Source organism: Papio anubis, chromosome 1 (genome assembly GCF_008728515.1).
Source record: "Papio anubis isolate 15944 chromosome 1, Panubis1.0, whole genome shotgun sequence".
NCBI classification, from domain to species: Eukaryota; Metazoa; Chordata; class Mammalia; order Primates; family Cercopithecidae; genus Papio; species Papio anubis.
This window is the reverse complement of record NC_044976.1, coordinates 130,952,403-130,969,042: the sequence shown is the minus strand read 5'-3', so window position 1 is coordinate 130,969,042 and position 16,640 is coordinate 130,952,403. Positions and strand designations below refer to the sequence as shown.

At 37.7% G+C, this 16,640-nt stretch overlaps 1 protein-coding gene across 11 annotated transcripts in view; it reads left to right on the top strand.

The window, feature by feature from the left end:
* The first annotated feature begins 413 nt into the window (after positions 1-413).
* SLAMF6 (SLAM family member 6) overlaps positions 414-16,640 on the top strand; it is a 33,072-nt gene continuing 16,845 nt past the window's right edge. For 3 of the 11 annotated variants that reach the window (XR_004178017.1, XR_004178016.1, XM_021925786.2), the window contains exon 1: positions 414-642. Coding sequence is in view for 7 of the 11 variants with exons in the window: in XM_021925786.2 (XP_021781478.1) it covers positions 594-642 (49 nt within the window). In the remaining 4 variants the exon portion in view is untranslated. The remainder of the gene's footprint in view (positions 643-16,640) is intronic. The other 8 variants (XM_021925813.2, XM_021925799.2, XR_002516993.2 and 5 more) reach the window with 5 other exon arrangements.

The window sequence follows — 16,640 nt, the reverse complement described above, 5'->3', positions numbered from 1 at the left end:
CAAAGAAATAAGATAAAAAATAAAATAAAATAAAATAAAATTGATAAATGTAAAAAAAGAAAGAAAGAAAGAAAAAACATAAAACAGAAGAAGAAAAGAAAAATTAGACTTTTAAAAATTTAGTTTTCTTCTGGCTTTTTGTTAGCTTTATATTTAAGTATTTTTCTGATATAATTAGAGTGGAATTGTTTTTCTAGTTTTATTTTCAGATTACTCAGTGAGTATACACAATTGCAATTGAATTTTATATGTTGGTTTTGTATCTTTTCACCTTGCTGACGTCACTTATTTGTTCTAGTAGATTTTAGGAAATTCCTTACAGACTTTTACATATAAGTTTATGAAAGATGCAGTAAAGGACTTTATCTTCTTCCTCCCCCCCCGAAAAAAAAGATTTGTGCACTTAGTTCAGAAAAAAGTAAACAAAAAATTAACACAGTTAGAAATTAGGATTTTCAGTTCAGGAGAAAAAGTTCTCACCACGCCTCTGAGAGGAAGGGGAAGTCTCAGTAAAAAGTATTTTCAGTTTATGACAGAAAAGCAAAACGTTGACTGCCTCAAGGTCTCAAGCACCAGTCTTCACCACGGAAAGCATGCTGTGGCTGTTCCAATCGCTCCTGTTTGTCTTCTGCTTTGGCCCAGGTAAATGTCAATCCAGACTGGTGTAGTCACTGAGTGACTTCCTGGTTTTGTGGCACTTGCTCAACCTAAATCGTCTGTATACAATTGTCTGTCTGGTTCTCTGCCAAGGGATTGGGGTGGGAAAGGGGACGCTCACAGTGTTACCTGATATACTACTACCTCCTCTCAACTTTGGATGCGATAAGCCTGAGATGGTTGTCGGTGAACAATTTCAACTGTGTCTGCATGTAAGAAAGTTATTTGCTGGGGCAGAGGAAATAAGTTTTTGCAAGACAAGACTGTTTGTGGTTTATGATCAGCATCTTGTGTTATAAAGAGTACCAAGACCAAGAAAATGAGCCCTCATACCAATTTAGCTACTATCATACTGTGAACCTCAGGGAGGTTACTTATCCTTCCTGAACCTCACTATCCTCAGCTAAAATATTAAAAACCTATTATTCAGCTGAGCCAAATTTTCTGGGCCCAATCGAACACACTAAAAATAATCCTCTCACCTTTTGGTCGTTGCGGAAAAAAAAAAAAAAAAGGTTTCCATCTCTCCCCTCCTTTAGTGCAAATAAGGACTAGCTAGTCCAGCAATGCATGGCATTGAGAAAAGCACAGTAATATGACATTGCTTTTCTCACAGCAATATGGCAGTGAGAAAAGAATGAACTGATCCAACTGGCTTCTTGTTCCCTCCTGTCCATTATATGGAGAAGATGAAGATTCGTATCATATTTGGGGAACTACAAATGGTCCAAGGGAGACAAAGTGTAGCATTCAGGCAGAGATAGGCCAGGAGACAACGGAAACCTAGCCCAGAGCTAGCCCAGGGTAGTGGATGAAAGTAGGAAGCATTCACTGAGTGCTTATTGTATTTCAAGTATTGTTCCAGGTGCTGTACACACATTATGAGTCTCATGAGAATTCTATGAATTTATACTATTATTATCTCCATTTTAAAATAAAGAACTGAGATGAAGTTCACTTAAATAATTTGCCCAAATTTCATTAGCCAGCATGCGGCAAGCTCTTGTAATAGTTCTGAGAAACAATGACAGTTGAATGAGTGTGGCAGCAGCATAAAAGAAAGAAGGGACCGAAGCAAGAGATCCCATCAATATGGAGTTAAGTAGATTAATTGGCAATTGGAATGAGGGGAAAGGTATAAATATTCATCAAGTGCCTACTGAATGCTTGGCACTGTTCTAATTTGCATGAATACATCATGAACAAAGCAAGCAAAAATTCTTGCTCTCATAGAGTTAACATTTTAGCAGGAGACAAACCGTAAAAAAAGATAAACAAGTAAAATAGTGTATTCAGTAGTGATAAAGCATAAATAAATCAAGTAGGAAAGGAAAAGATGAAATATGGTAAAGAGGGCAGTGAAATTTCAAACAGGATAAGCAAAGAAAGTGACAAAATTGGAAGGTGGACCGCAGCCACAGGAGGAAGGCGAGTTCAATTTTGGACCTACTGATTTTAGGATGTCAGTGTTCTATCCATGAGGAAGTTACGTGAAAGTTCCTGGAAACTTAGGACTAGGGGTAGGGCTGAGGCTAGAGACTTAAAAAATCAATGGCATAGAGATATGTTACATTGAGGAGAAAACTGGAATTAGTACAGAACTTTGGGAAATACATATAAAATGCAGAGAGAGAATTCTTTCTTTCATTCAAGAGCCACTTCCTGACCTGGGAGCAGAATCTTGAGTTTTTGCTTCATTTTTACCTCCCTGCAAAATTAATTCCACCTCTAGAATAAAATATTCTGAATGTCCTCATGTTAAAACTCCTCTTCTTCTCCCTATTTCCATGAATACTTCTTATAATGACCCTATGAAATACACAGTGCTCCAATCTCCACTTCACAGACGGGGAAAGAAGGCACAGAACACTTAAGTAACTTGCTCACTGCCCCACACTTCTAGGGGAAATGGGTATAGAAAGAGAAACACATTTGAATGAGTTTTCAGGAGGCAGATGCAGGTGTTCTGAGACCCAGAAGGAGAGAAGTGGCTGCTAGAATTGGAAATCAGGAAGCCTGGCTCTGGAGTCTGTGCTTATAACAACTTCACTGCACTACTTAGCTTACACGCAGTCATATATTCACACAAATGCATACATAATTAGAAAATGTGAGGCTAGCAAAAAATAAATAAAATAAATAAGCAGGGGATCTTGATAGAGAAAAACACGGGGACCTGCTTTGGACAGAGTGATGAAGAAAGGACTTTCTGGAAAAGTAACATCTCATCTGATAGTTAAAGGGTGTGAAAAGTTAAACAGGAAAAGTCAAATGAAGAAGCTTTTAAGGCAGGGGGAATCAAGTGTACAAAAGCTCTGATGCAGGAAAGAGCCTGGAGTGGTTTAGGAAGGGAAAGAAGACCACTGTTGCAAAAGCATGGGGCAAATGAAATCAATGTTGGAAACAACCATGAAAAACAATGACTCACACCAGCCTACATTTTTTTCAAGTGGGTTGGGCAGTATCCTGACTCCTTTTAGAAAATTTAGCTGAAGAGACAAACCATATTGAGAAATAATCCCATTTCCTTTAACTCAAGCCCTGGGTGGCAAAACTAACAGAACAAAACAATAATTATAACTAAAATCAAGCATCATGACATCCTAGAGAAAATAAATCTCGTTCGTTTCTTCATTTCAATTTTTATAGATGGAAAATTGTCAAACTTAAATGTGCATATAAATTACTTGGGAGAATCTTACTAAAATGCTGATTCTGGAATAGGGAATGAGATTCTGCATTTCTAACAGGCTCACAGGTGACACCAATGCTGCCTAACCATGGACCACACTGAGCAGCAAGGTTCTAAATTCCACTGGACTTCAGTCACACTGGGATTGTAGGGAGGAAGAAATAGGAACTAACTTTGAGTGTGTTTGCAGGAAGCAGACATAGGTATTCTGATGTCCAGGAGAGAGCAGTGGTTGGAAATGTAAGTAAAACAAACACATGTGGGCTGATTCTGAGGTTGAGTCAAAATGTGCAATGCTCTTCTGTGAAGAGACTGTGACCTGATGGCCCCCTGAGCAGTGTTATCTACTTTTTACCAACCGTCCACATGCATGCATATGTTCTTATCAGCTTAAGGAGATTTTGGGCTGAGACAATGGGGTTTTCTAAATATACAATCATGTCATCTGCAAACAGGGACAATTTGACTTCCTCTCTTCCTATTTGAATACGCTTTATTTCTTTCTCTTGCCTGATTGCCCTGGTCAGAACTTCTAATACTATGCTGAATAGGAGTGGTGAGAGAGGGCATCCTTGTCTTGTGCTGGTTTTCAGAAGAACTGCTTCCAGCTTTTGCCCATTCAGTATAATATTGGTTGTCAGTTTGTCATAAATGCCTCTTATTGTTTTTTAAGATATGTTCCATCAATACCTAGTTTATTGAGAGTGCTTAACATGAAGGGACGTTGAATTTTATAAAAGGCCTTTTCTGTGTCTATTAAGATAATCTGTGGTTTTTGTCTTTAGATCTGTTTATGTGATGAATTACATTCATTGATTTGCATATGTTGAACCAGGCTTGCATCCCAGGAATACAGCCAGCTCGATTAGGGTGGATAAGCTTTATGATGCGCTGCTGTATTTGGTTTGCCAGTATTTTACTGAGAATTTTTGCATCAATGTCCATCAGGGATATTGGCCTGAAGCTTTCTTTTTTGTTGTATCTCTGCCAGGTTTTGGTATCAGGATGATACTGGCCTCATAAAATGAATTAGAGAGGAGTCCCTCCTTTTCAATTGTTTGGAATAGTTTCAAAATAAAACTTTTTTTTTAGACTATTTATTACTGCCTCAATTTCAGAATTTGTTATTGGTCTATTCAGGGATTCAGCTTCTTCCTGGTTCAGTCTTGGGAGAGTGTATGTGTCCAGGAATTTATCCACTTCTTCTAGATTTTCTAGGTTATGTGCATAGAGGTATTTATAGCATTCTCTGATGATTGTTTTTATTTCTATGGGGTCAGTGGTGATATCCTCTTTAACAGTTTTTATTGTGTCTATTTGATTCTTTTCTCTTTTCTTCTTTATTAGTCTAGCTAACCTGCAGTCTATCTATATTACTAGTTTTTGCAACAACAAAAAAAAAAACAGATTCTGGACTCCTTGATTTTTTGAAGCATTCTTCTTGTCTCTATCTCCTTCAGTTCTGCTCTGATCTTGGTTGTTTCTTGTCTTTTGCCAGCTTTGGAGTTTGTTTGCTCTTGGTTCTCCAGTTCTTTTAGTTTTAATGTTAGCATTTCAATTTGAGAGCTTTCTAGGTTTTTGATATGGGCATTTAGTGCTCTAAATTTCCCTCTTAACAGCTGCTTTAACTGCGTCCAGAGATTCTGATACATTGTCTCTTTGTTCTCATTGGTTTCAAAGAACTTCTTGCTTTCTGCCTTAATTTCATTATTTAACCAGGAGTCATGCAGGAACAGGTTGTTCAATTTCTATGTAGCTGTGTGGTTTTGAGTGAGTTTCTTTGTCTTGAGTTCTAATTTAATTATGCTGTGATCTGAGAGACTGTTATGATTTCAGTTCTTTTGCATTTGGTGAGGAGTGTTTTACTTCCAATTATGTGATCGATTTTAGAGTAAGTTCCATGTGGCAGTGCATACAATGTGTATTCTGTTGTTGTAGGGTGGAGAGTTCTGTAGAGGTCTATCAGGTCCACTTGATCTAGAGCTGAGTTCAAGTACTGAATATCTTTGTTAATTTTCTGTCTCAATGATCTGTCTAATATTGACAACGGGGTGTTAAAGTCTCCCACTATTATTGTGTGGGAGTCTACGTCTCTTTGTACGTTTCTAAGAGCTTATTTTATGAATCTGCTCTTGTATTGGGTGCATACATATTTAGGATAGTTCTTCGTGTTGAATTTAACCCTTTGCTATGCCTTTCTTTGTCTTTTTTGGTCTTTATTGCTTTAAAGTCTACTTTGTCAGAAACTAGGATTGCAATCCCTGCTTTTTTCTGCTCTCCATTTGCCTGGTAGATTTTCCTCTATCCCTTTATTTTGAACTTATGCGTGTCTTTGCATATGAGTCTCTTAAATGCAGCACACCAATGGGTCTTCACAATTTACCCAGCTTACCATTCTGTATCTTTTAATTGGGGCACTTAGCACATTTACATTTAAAGTTAGTATTGTTATGTGTGAATTTGATCCTGCCATCATGATGCTAGCTATTTTGAAGACTTGTTGATGTAGTTGCTTCACAGTTTCATTGGTCTTCAGTGTGTGCTTCAGTATGTTTTGTAGTGGCTGACAATGGCTTTTCCTTTCCATATTTAGTGCTTCCTTCAGCAGCTCTTGCAAGTCAAGCCTGATGGTGGATGAATTCCCTCAGCATTTGACTGTCTGAAAAATATTTTATTTCTCCTTTGCTTATGAAGCTTCATTTGGCCAAATATGAGATTCTGGGTTGAAAATTCTTTTCTTTAAGAATGTTGAATATTGGCCCCCAATCTCTTCTGGCTTGTAGAGTTTCTGCTGAGAGGCCTGATGTTATTCTAATGGGCTTCCCTTTGTAGGTGACTTGGCCTTTCTCTCTGGCTGCCCTTAACATTTTTCCTTCATTTTGACCTTAGAGATTGTGGTTGATCCTCTCATGGATCCTCTCACGGAGTATCTTACTAGGGTTCTTTGTATTTCTTGAGTTTGAATGTTTGCCTGTCTTGCTAGGTTGGGGAAGTCTCTTGCATGATATCCTGAAGTATGTTTTCCAACTTTGTTTCATTCACCCTGTCTCTTTCAGGTACAATAATCAGTTGTAGGTTTGGTTTCTTTACATAATCCCATAATTCTCAGAGGTTTTGTTTCGTTTGTTCCTTTTCATTCTTTTTTCTCTAATCTTGTCTGCCTATTTTATTTCAGCAAGATAGTCTTCAATCTCTGAAATTCTTTCCTCCACTTGGTCTATTTGGCTACTGACACTTATGATTGCATTGTGATGTTTTCATGTTGTGTTTTTCAGTTCCTTCAAGTCATTTATGTTCCTCTCTAAACTGTTTTTTCTGGTTAATAGGTCCTGTAATGTTTTATCACGATTCTTAGGTTCTTTGCATTGAGTTAGAACACACTCCTTTAGCTCAGCAAAGTTCATTATTATCCACCGTCTGAAGCCTACTTCTGTCAGTTCATCCATCTCAACCTGAGCCCAGTTCTGTGCCCTGCTGGAGAGGTGTTACAGCCATTTGGAGGAGAAGAGGCACTCTGGCTTTTTGAGTTTTCAGCATTTTTTAATTGATTCTTTCTCATCTTTCTGAGTTTATCTAGCTTTGATCTTTGAGTCTGCTGACCTTTGGATGGGGTTTTTGTGGGGACATTTTTGTTGATGCTGTTGTTGTTGCTTTCTGCTTGTTTTTCTTTTAGCAGTCAGGACCCTCTTCTGCAAGGCTGCTGCAGTTTGCTGGGGGTCCACTCCAGACCCTATTCACCTGGGTCCCTCCCCACCCTGGAGGTGTCATCAGTGGAGGCTGCAGAACAGCAAAGATGGCTGCCTGCTTCTTCCTCTGGGAGCTTCGTCCAAGAGGGGCACCAAACTGATGACAGTGGGAGTGCTCCTGTATAAAGTGTCTGGTAACCCCTGTTGGGGAGTCTCACCCAGTCAGGAGTCACATTGGATAGGGGACCCACTTAATGAAGCATTCCTTGTGTCCCTTGGCAGAAAGGGTGTGCTGGGATGGGGGGGATCCTACTTATCCAGACTGCCCAGATTCCCCAGAGCCAGCAGGGGAAAAGACTAAGTCTGCTGATCCACAGAGTCCGCAGCCCCACTACCAACAGGGGTTCAATCCCAGGGAGATCAGAGTTCTATCCATAAACGCTTGGCTGGAATTGCTGAAATTCCCACAGGGAGGCCCCACTCAGTGAGAAGGGATGAGTCTGGGTCCAGCCTAAAGAGGCAGCCTGGCCACAGTCTGCCACAGCTGCTGTGCTGCACCCTGGGGAATTCCTTCTGGGTCCGAACTACTCAGTCCCTCTGGCACTGGCAGGGGAAAACAGCAGATAGAAGCTGCAGTGATGGCTGCTGCCCCTTCCCCCAGGAACTCAGTAGTCTCAGGCAGTCTGCAGCCAAGTGGTGCCTGAGAATCTGCACAGCTCTGTGCTTGGGATTCAAGGCCCTTGTGGTGTTGGATCGTGAGGGGATCTCCTGGTCCATGGATTGCACAGATCCATGGAAAAAGCATGGTTTCCTGGGTGGGGTAGCACAATCACTCACCACCTCCCTTGGCTGGAAGTGGGAGCACCCCTTGTCCCATGCAGCTTCCTGGTGGGCTATCGTTCCACCCTGCTTTTCTTCACTCCCTGTGGGTCATGCCAACCACCTAGTTAGTCCCAGTGAGTGAACCTGGATACCTTAGCTGCTGGTGCAGGATTCACTCACTGTTTTTGTTCTTCTCAGTGGGATCCTCCAACCATAGCTGCTTCTAGTCAGTCATCTTGGCCCCTCCCCGCATTTTATCTTTTCTTATTCATGCTTTCAGTGTCATATATCAGAATCCATTTCCAAATCCAAAATCATGAATATTTATCATTATGTTTTCTTCTAAGAGTTTTAGCTCTTATATTTAGGTGATCGATACATTTTGAGTTAATTTTTGCATATAATGAAAGGAAGGGGTCCAACTTCATTCTGTTGTATGTGGATATCCAGTTGTCCCAGCACCATCTGTTAAAGAGAGCAATCTCTCCCTATTGAATGATCTTAGCACTCTTGTCAAAAATCACCTGGCCATAAATGTTTGGGTTTATTTATGGACTCTCAATTTAATTTCATATAGACATCTATCAATATGTCTATCTTTATGCCAGTACCACACTGTTTTGATGACCATATCTGTATCAGTTTTGAAATTGGAAAGTGTGAGTCCACAAATTTTGCTTTTCTTTTACAATATTGTTTTGGCTATTGGGACATCTTGAAATCACATATAAATTTGAGAATTAGCTTTTCCATTTATGAAAAAAATCAAAATTTTGATAAGGATTGCACTGACTCTATAAATTGCTTTGGGTGGTATTGGCATATTAATATTATCTTCCAATTCATGAACATAGGATGTATTTCCATTTATTTACATTTCCTTTCTTTCAGAAATGTTATTTAGTTTTCAGTGTATTATCTTGAACCTCTCTGGTTAAGTTATTGCCAGGTATTTTGTTCTTTTGAATGCTACTGTGCATGGAACTGCTTTTCTTAACTTCTTTTTCAGATTGTTCATTGCTAGTGTGTAGGAACAGAACTGATTTTTATATATCGATCTTGTATCTTACAACTTTGCTGAATTTATTTATTAGCTCTGATCATTTTTGTGGATTCTTTAGGATTTTCTATTTTCAAGGTCATGTTATCTGTGAATAGGAATAGTTTTACTCCTTATTTTTCAATGGAGATGCATTTTATTTATTTTTCTTGCCTAATTGCTCTGGCTAGAACTTCCAGTTCAATATTAAATAGAAGTGGTGAGACTGGGCACTGTTGCCTTTTCATGATGTTAGTTGAAAGGCTTTTAGTCTTTTATCCTTGAGTAAAATGTTAGCTGTGGGTTTTCATAAACGCCTTTTATCAGACTGAGGAAGTTCCCTTCTATTTCTAGATTCTCAAGTGTTTTTATTAAAAGAGTGCTGGATTTTTTCAAATGTTTTTTCTGCATCAACTAAGATGGTCATTTTTCTATTTTCTTCATTCTGTTAATATCATATACTGCATTGATTGATTTTCATGTATTGAACCAGTTTTGCATTTCTGAGATAAATTTCACTTGGTCATGGTGTATAATCCCTGTAATATGAGCTGGATTCAGTTTGTTAGTATTCTGTTGAGAGTTTTTGCATCAATATTCATAAGGGATATCGATCTGTAGTTTTCTTTTTTCTGATATCTTTGGCTTTGGTATCAGGGTAATGCTAACCTAATAAAATGAGTGAGGAAGTGTTTTTTCCTCTTCTGTTTCTGGGAAGAGCTTGAGAATAATTGATGCTAATTATTCCTTGAATAATTAGTAGAATTCACCAGTGAAGCCATCTGGCTTTTCTTTATCAGGAGGTTTTTGAGTACTGATTCAATCTCTTTTCTTGTTATAGGTCCTCTTTAATTTTTTATTTCTTCTTAAGTCAGTCTTGGTATTTTATGTGTTTCCAGAAATCTGTTTCATCTAGGTTATTCAATTTGTTGGCATATAGTTATTTAAAGTGTTCTTTTAATCCTTTTAATTATTATTTCCGTAAGATCTGTAGTAATGTCTCCACTTCCAATTCTAATTTTAGTAATTTGAGTCTTTTCTCTTTTTTTCTTTGTCAATCTAGCTAAAGGTTTGTCAATTTTGTTGATCTTTTCAAAGAACCAACTTTTGGTTTCATTGATTATCTCTCTTGTTTTTCTATTCTCTATGTTATTTATCTCTGCTCTAATTTTTATGATTTTCTTCATTCTAATAGCTTTGGGTTTAGTTTGCTCTTCTTTATCTAGTTTTTTAAGGCGTAAATTTCCTCCTTCTTTATGTTTTTATTATACTTTAAGTCCTAGGGTACACGTGCACTTTGTGCAGGTTTGCTACATAGCAAACATGTGCCATGGCACATTTGCTACATGTGCCATGTTGGTTTGCTGCACCCATCAACTCATCATTTACATTAGGTATTTCTCTTAATGCTATCCCTCCCCCAGCTCCCCACTCCCTGAGAGGCCCCAGAGTGTGATGTTCCCCAGTGTTGTCATTGTTCAATTCCCACCTATGAGTGAAAACATGTGGTGTTTGGTTTTCTGTCCTTGTGATAGTTTGCTGAGAATGATGGTTTCCAGCTTCATCCATTTCCCTGCAAAGGACATGAACTCATCCTTTTTTATGACTACATAGTATTCTATGGTATATATGTGCCACATTTTCTTAATCCAGTCTATCATTGCTGGACATCTGGGTTGGTTCCAAGTCTTTGCTATTGTGAACAGTGCCACAATAAACATACGTGTGCATGTGTCTTTACAGTAGCGTGATTTATAATACTTTGAGTATATATCCAGTAATGGGATCATTGAGTCAAATGGTATTTCTAGTTCTAGATCCTTGAGGAATCGCCACACTGTCTTCCACAATGGTTGAACTAATTTACACTCCCACCAACAGTGTAAAAGCGTTCCTGTTTCTCCACATCATCTCCAGCATCTGTTGTTTCCTGACTTTTTAATGATCACCATTCTAACTGGTGTGAGATGGTATCTCATTGTGGTTTTGATTTGCATTTCTCTGATGGCCAGTGATGATGAACATTTTTTCATATGTCTGTTAGTTGCATAAATGTCTTCTTTGGAGAAGTGTCTGTTCATATCCTTTGCCCACTTTTTGATGGGGTTGTTTGTTTTTTTCCTGTAAATTTGTTTAAGTTCTTTGTAGATTCTGGATATTAGTGCTTTCTCAGATGGGTAGATTGCAAAAGTTTTCTCCCATTCTGTAGGTTGTCTGTTCACTCTGATGGCAGTTTCTTTTGCTGTGCAGAAGCTCTTTAGTTTAATTGGATCCCATTTGTCTATTTTGGCTTTTGTTGCCATTGCTTTTGGTGTTTTACTCATAAAGTCCTTGCACATACCTATGTCCTGAATTGTATTGCCTAGGTTTTCTTCTAGGATTTTTATGGTTTTAGGTCTAACATTTAAGTCTCTAATCCATCTTGAATTAGTTTTTGTATAAGGTGTAAGGAAAGGATCCAGTTTCAGCTTTCTACATATGGCTAGCCAGTTTTCCCAACACCATTTATTAAATAGGGAATCCTTTCCCCATTTCTTGTTTTGTCAGGTTTGTCAAAGATCAGATGGTTGTAGATGTGTGGTGTTATTTCTGAGGCCTCTGTTCTGTTCCATTGCTCTATATCTCTGTTTTGGTACCAGTACCATGCTGTTTTGGTTACTGCAGACTTGTAGTATAGTTTGAAGTCAGGTAGTGTGATGCCTCCAGCTTTGTTCTTTATGCTTAAGATTGTCTTGGCAATGTGGGCTCTTTTTTGGTTCCATATGAACTTTGAAGTAGATTTTTCCAATTCTGTGAAGAAAGCCATTGGTAGTTTGATGGGAATGGCATTGAATCTACAAATTACCTTGGGCCGTATGGCCATTTTCACAATATTGATTATTTCTATCCATGAGCATGGAATAGTCTTCCATTTGTTTGTGTCCTATTTTATTTCATTGAGCAGTGGTTTGTAGTTCTCCTTAAAGAGGTCCTTCACATCCTTTGTAAGTTGGATTCCTAGTCCTCCTTCTTCCTTTTAGAGGGATAGAAATATCCCTCAGCACTACTTTCACTCCTTTCCATAAGTTTTGGTAAGCTTTTTTTTGTTTTGTTTTCCCTTGTGTCAAGTTATATCCTAATTCCTCTTGGTATTTCTTCTTTGATCCATTGATTATTTTACACTATGTTGTTTAATTTTGACATATTTGTGATTTTTCCAATTCTCCTTCTGTTCTTGATTTCCAGTTTTATTCCATTATGGTCACAGGAGACATCATATAATTTATGTCTTTTATAGTTTATTGAGACTTGTTTTTGTGGCCTAATATATGATCTGTCCTATGAGAACGACTTATGTGCATTTGAGGAAATGTATATTTTGCTGTGTTTGGATATGGTGTTCTTCGTATATATGTCAGGTACTGTTGGTTTATAATGTTTTCCAAGTCCTCTATTTCCTTATTGATCTTTTCTCTAGTTGTTTTGACCATTATTGCAAGTGAGGTATTGAAGTCTTCAACTATTACTGTAGAACTATCTATTTCTCCCTTGAATTTTGTTAATGTTTGCTTTATGTATTTTGGGGCTGTTGTTTGGTGCATATGTGTTTATAATTGTTATAACTTTTTGCTGGGTTGACCCTTTTATTAATATATAATGTCTTTTATTGTCTCTACTAATAATTTTTGACTTAAAGTCTATTTGCCAATATTAGTATAGCTACTGTAAGTCTCTTTTGGTTACTACTTGCATGGAATATCATTTTCTATCTTCTTACTCTAAATGTATTTGTGCCTTTGAATCTAAAGTGAATCTCTGTATGTAGAAAATAGTTGAATCCTATTTTTCCAATTCATTCTGCCTATCTCTGTATTTTAATTGAAGAGTTCAATTCATTTACATTTAAAGTAATGACTGATATGTAAGGACCTACTTCTTGCATTTTGCCATTTCTTTTCTATATGTCTTAAATTTTTTCCCCTCAATCCCTCCACTATTCTATTCTTTCGTGTATAGTTCATATTTTTTAGTTTAGATTCCTTTCTCATTTCCTTTCCTGTATTTTTAGTTATTTTATTGTTATCCTCAGTATTACATTTAACCTCTTCAACTTATAACAAGCTATTTTGAATTCACACCACCTAGCTTCAATAATATACAAACACTGTGCTCCTATGTTGTTTCATTCTGCTGCCTTTATGTTGTTGTAACAAACTACATCTTTGTACGTGTGTGCTTATTAACAGATTTATAATTATTGTTTTACTCATTTGTCTTTTAAATCATGTGGGAAAAAAGAGAAGTTGCAAAGCAAAAATGCAAGAATACTGGCTTTTGTATTAATCTATGCAGTCATATTTACCTTTGTTCATTGTTTCTTGGTAGGGATTTCAGTTACTTTCTAGTGTGATTTTATTTCAGCCTGAAAGATTCGCTTTAGTATTTCTTATAGTACAAGTCTACTAGCAATAAACTCTATCTGCTTTTGTTTATCTGCAAATGTCTTAATTTCTCCTTCATTTTTGAAGGATAATTTTTTCAGATGTCGAACTCTTGGTTGATGGGTGGTTTTTTTCTTTCAACACCTTAAATATGTCATCCCACTGCCTCCTGGCAACAATGGATTCTTCTGAGAAATTGGCTGCTGATTTTATTGAGGATCACTTGTACATGACTAATTGCTTTCTTCTGATGCATTTGAGATTCTCTCCTTGTTTTTGTTTTTCTGGTTTGATTATAATATGTCTTGTTATGGATCTCTTTGTGATCATTCTTCTTGGAGTTCATTGACTTTCTTGGATGTAAAAATTCATGTCTTCTATAAAGTTTGGGAAGTTTGGGGATTATTTTTTCCAAATATTATTTATGCCCTTTTCTCTCTCTCCTCTCCTCCTTGGACTCCTATTATGTGTACTTTTTGGTATGTTTGATGGTGCCCCACAAATCTCTTGGGCACCGTACATTTTTCTTCACTCTTTTCTGATCCTCAAACTGGATAATTTCAATTGACCTAGCTTCAAATTAGCTATTTCTTACTTCTGCCTACACAAAACTTCTGTTGAAAGCCTCTAGTGAATTTTTTATTTCAATTATTGTATTTTTTCAGGTCCAGAATTTCTACTTAGCACCTTGTTATTATTTCTATCTTTTAAAAATATTTACTTTTCTTTATATATCCTTTTCTTGATTTTCTTTAGTTCTTTGTCCATCGTTTCCTTTAGCTTTTTGAGTGTATTTAAGATAGTTGAGGCCGGGCATGGTGGCTTATGCACATAATCTCTGTTTTGGGGCACTCTTTTAATGCCTAGACAGGCTATTTACCACTCTGCTTGAGCCTTGACTTTTTTCTTGTACCCAGCATAAATATCAGCCATAGATAAAAATCTTAGGGTCTTCTCAGAACTTTTCTAAGTATGCAGCCTGCCCTAGGCATGTATGTGGCTTTCCAAATTCCCTGGTATAAGCAGACATTTTTTAATGCCTGAATTCTTCTAAGAATCTTTCTCCCCAGCTTTTCCTCCCAGGCATTCAGCGTATCTATTTTTTGCCTCCACTATAATGTTTTACCCCAGGTATTGATGGCCTTTCAGTGTTTATGAGAAATGTCCTCTGCATGGCTAATTTTCTACCTGAAAGAGGTAGTTGAAACAAAGACAAATGCTTTTCCTCAGTTCTTTAGGGAGCATCCAGATAGTTCAAAAAAAGACAAATACAATTCTTTCAGAACCAGGTCTGCTCTATGCCCGCTGGAACCAGTGACCATGGTCTCCTACTGAAAATGTAGATGGCCATCTTCAAGACTGCTACCAAGATGGAGAAAAGAGATTGGGGAAAGGGCGATCAAACGTTCTGTAAAGCTCCCCAATCGTTTTTTAAATTGTATACATGTAAGCTGTACAACATGACATTTTGATATATGCAGTGAAATGGTTACTCTTATAGTCTAATTTACATGTTAATAGTCATGTAAATTAACATAGTCATTATCTTGCACAGTTACCGTTTTCTTGCAAGTATGGTAAGAGTATCTAAAATCTACTCTTAGCAAGTGTTCAGTATACAATACAATTGTATAAGTATAGCCTTCATGTTGTATATTAGATTCCAAGACTTATTTACCACATGTATCTGCAACTTTGTACCCTGTGACCTACATCTCCCCATTTCCTCCCTGTTCCCTTTCTCCACCTCTGATAAGCACTGCTTTATACTTTGTTTCTAGGTATTTGACTTTTTTTTTAACTCCTTTTTTTTTTTCTTTTTTTTTTTTTGGTGTGATCATGGCTCACTGCAACCTCTGCCTCCCAGGTTTAAACAATTTTCCCACCTCAGCCTCCTGAGCTGGGACTACAGGCATGTTCCACCATGCCTGGCTGATTTTTTTGTATTTTTAGTAGAGACAGGGTTTCACCATGTTGACCAGACTAGAACTCCTAGCATTTTTAAGTTGCCTCTTTTTTGACTCATCATTTGCTTGGTTGCTATAGTCCTTTGACTAGTTTCTACAGTTCTGACAAAGTTGATTCTGACAATGTTTGCTCATTCTGTGTGTGTTTGCATGAGTGTTCATGTTTTTTTGTGGAAGGATGGACCCTTGCAGCTATTTATTGTGCCATTTTCACTAATGTCACTGACCTTCAGACTTTAAGCCAGCAATTTCAACAAAGTAGTTACCATTCCCCTGAAATCCCTCTCCCCTTTGATGCCACACCTGCCTATACTATGCCTGTTGCTATATTAGGTGATCCCCAGCACCTTCTTTCCCTGTTCCTGGGCTACATGTGCTATAATCATTGGAGAAAGTTATTAGTGTGGTGCAAAAGTGATTGCGGGTTTTCCCATTGAAGGTAATGGCAAAATCTGCAATCACTTTCACACCAGCCAATGCAAAACTGGACGGACTCTATGAATGTTGCCGGTCAACCAATCTTGGCCAATTCCTCCTCACTGCTTCCACACTCATTTATTGATCACTTGTCAGTTTCCTAACAAATTCCTCACAGCAGCTTTTACATGTCTTCTCCAGCTTCCTCTAGATTCTGTGAGATCTACTTCTCTTAGAACAACTTTGAGAACGACATAAGTGAAATATTCCAACTTCTTCCCCTTTAACCTCTAAATCTTTTGAGATCTTTAACCTCATTATTTTCAGTCTCAAAAGAAAAGGAGAACCACCTCTACCCAAGACTAACCTCTTCACGTATGCTCCTAAGCCCACCCTGGCTTCCTCCTCAGAAATGACACTGTTTTGAATACTCCCTTTCACCATATCTTAAGTTTTTTCTTTCTCTCCCAGCTGCTTCCCTTTGCTCCAAATTTGCTCAGGACTCTGCTACCCTAAAGAGTAATTTCCATTTGTCCTACGTTCTCCTCCCTTTCCTTTTAATTCTCTTGAGAAATCAGCCCCTACTCTCTTTCATACTGCACTTGCCTCCTGTGGAGCTAACACAGCTTGCTATATCCCTCTTTACTATATCGATGGGCCTAAGCTAGTCCCTCAGGTTAGAAACCCCAAAGTTTCTTGACTTTTCTCTCTTTTTCAGAATCTGCTTAGTTCTACCTCTCTCCTCTCTTTCCTAAGACACTGCTCTCTTTATACTTTCCTCGTTTTCAAAAATACTTCATGTTTTTTAATATCTTCCAAACTAATCCTCCACTAATCAGGTAACCCTTAAAAACTTCTCTATTCTAATCTCAATCTACTTAACATTCACTGAGTTCCCTGGACCAGGTTATGGGGAAATACAATGCTGCCTAAGACATT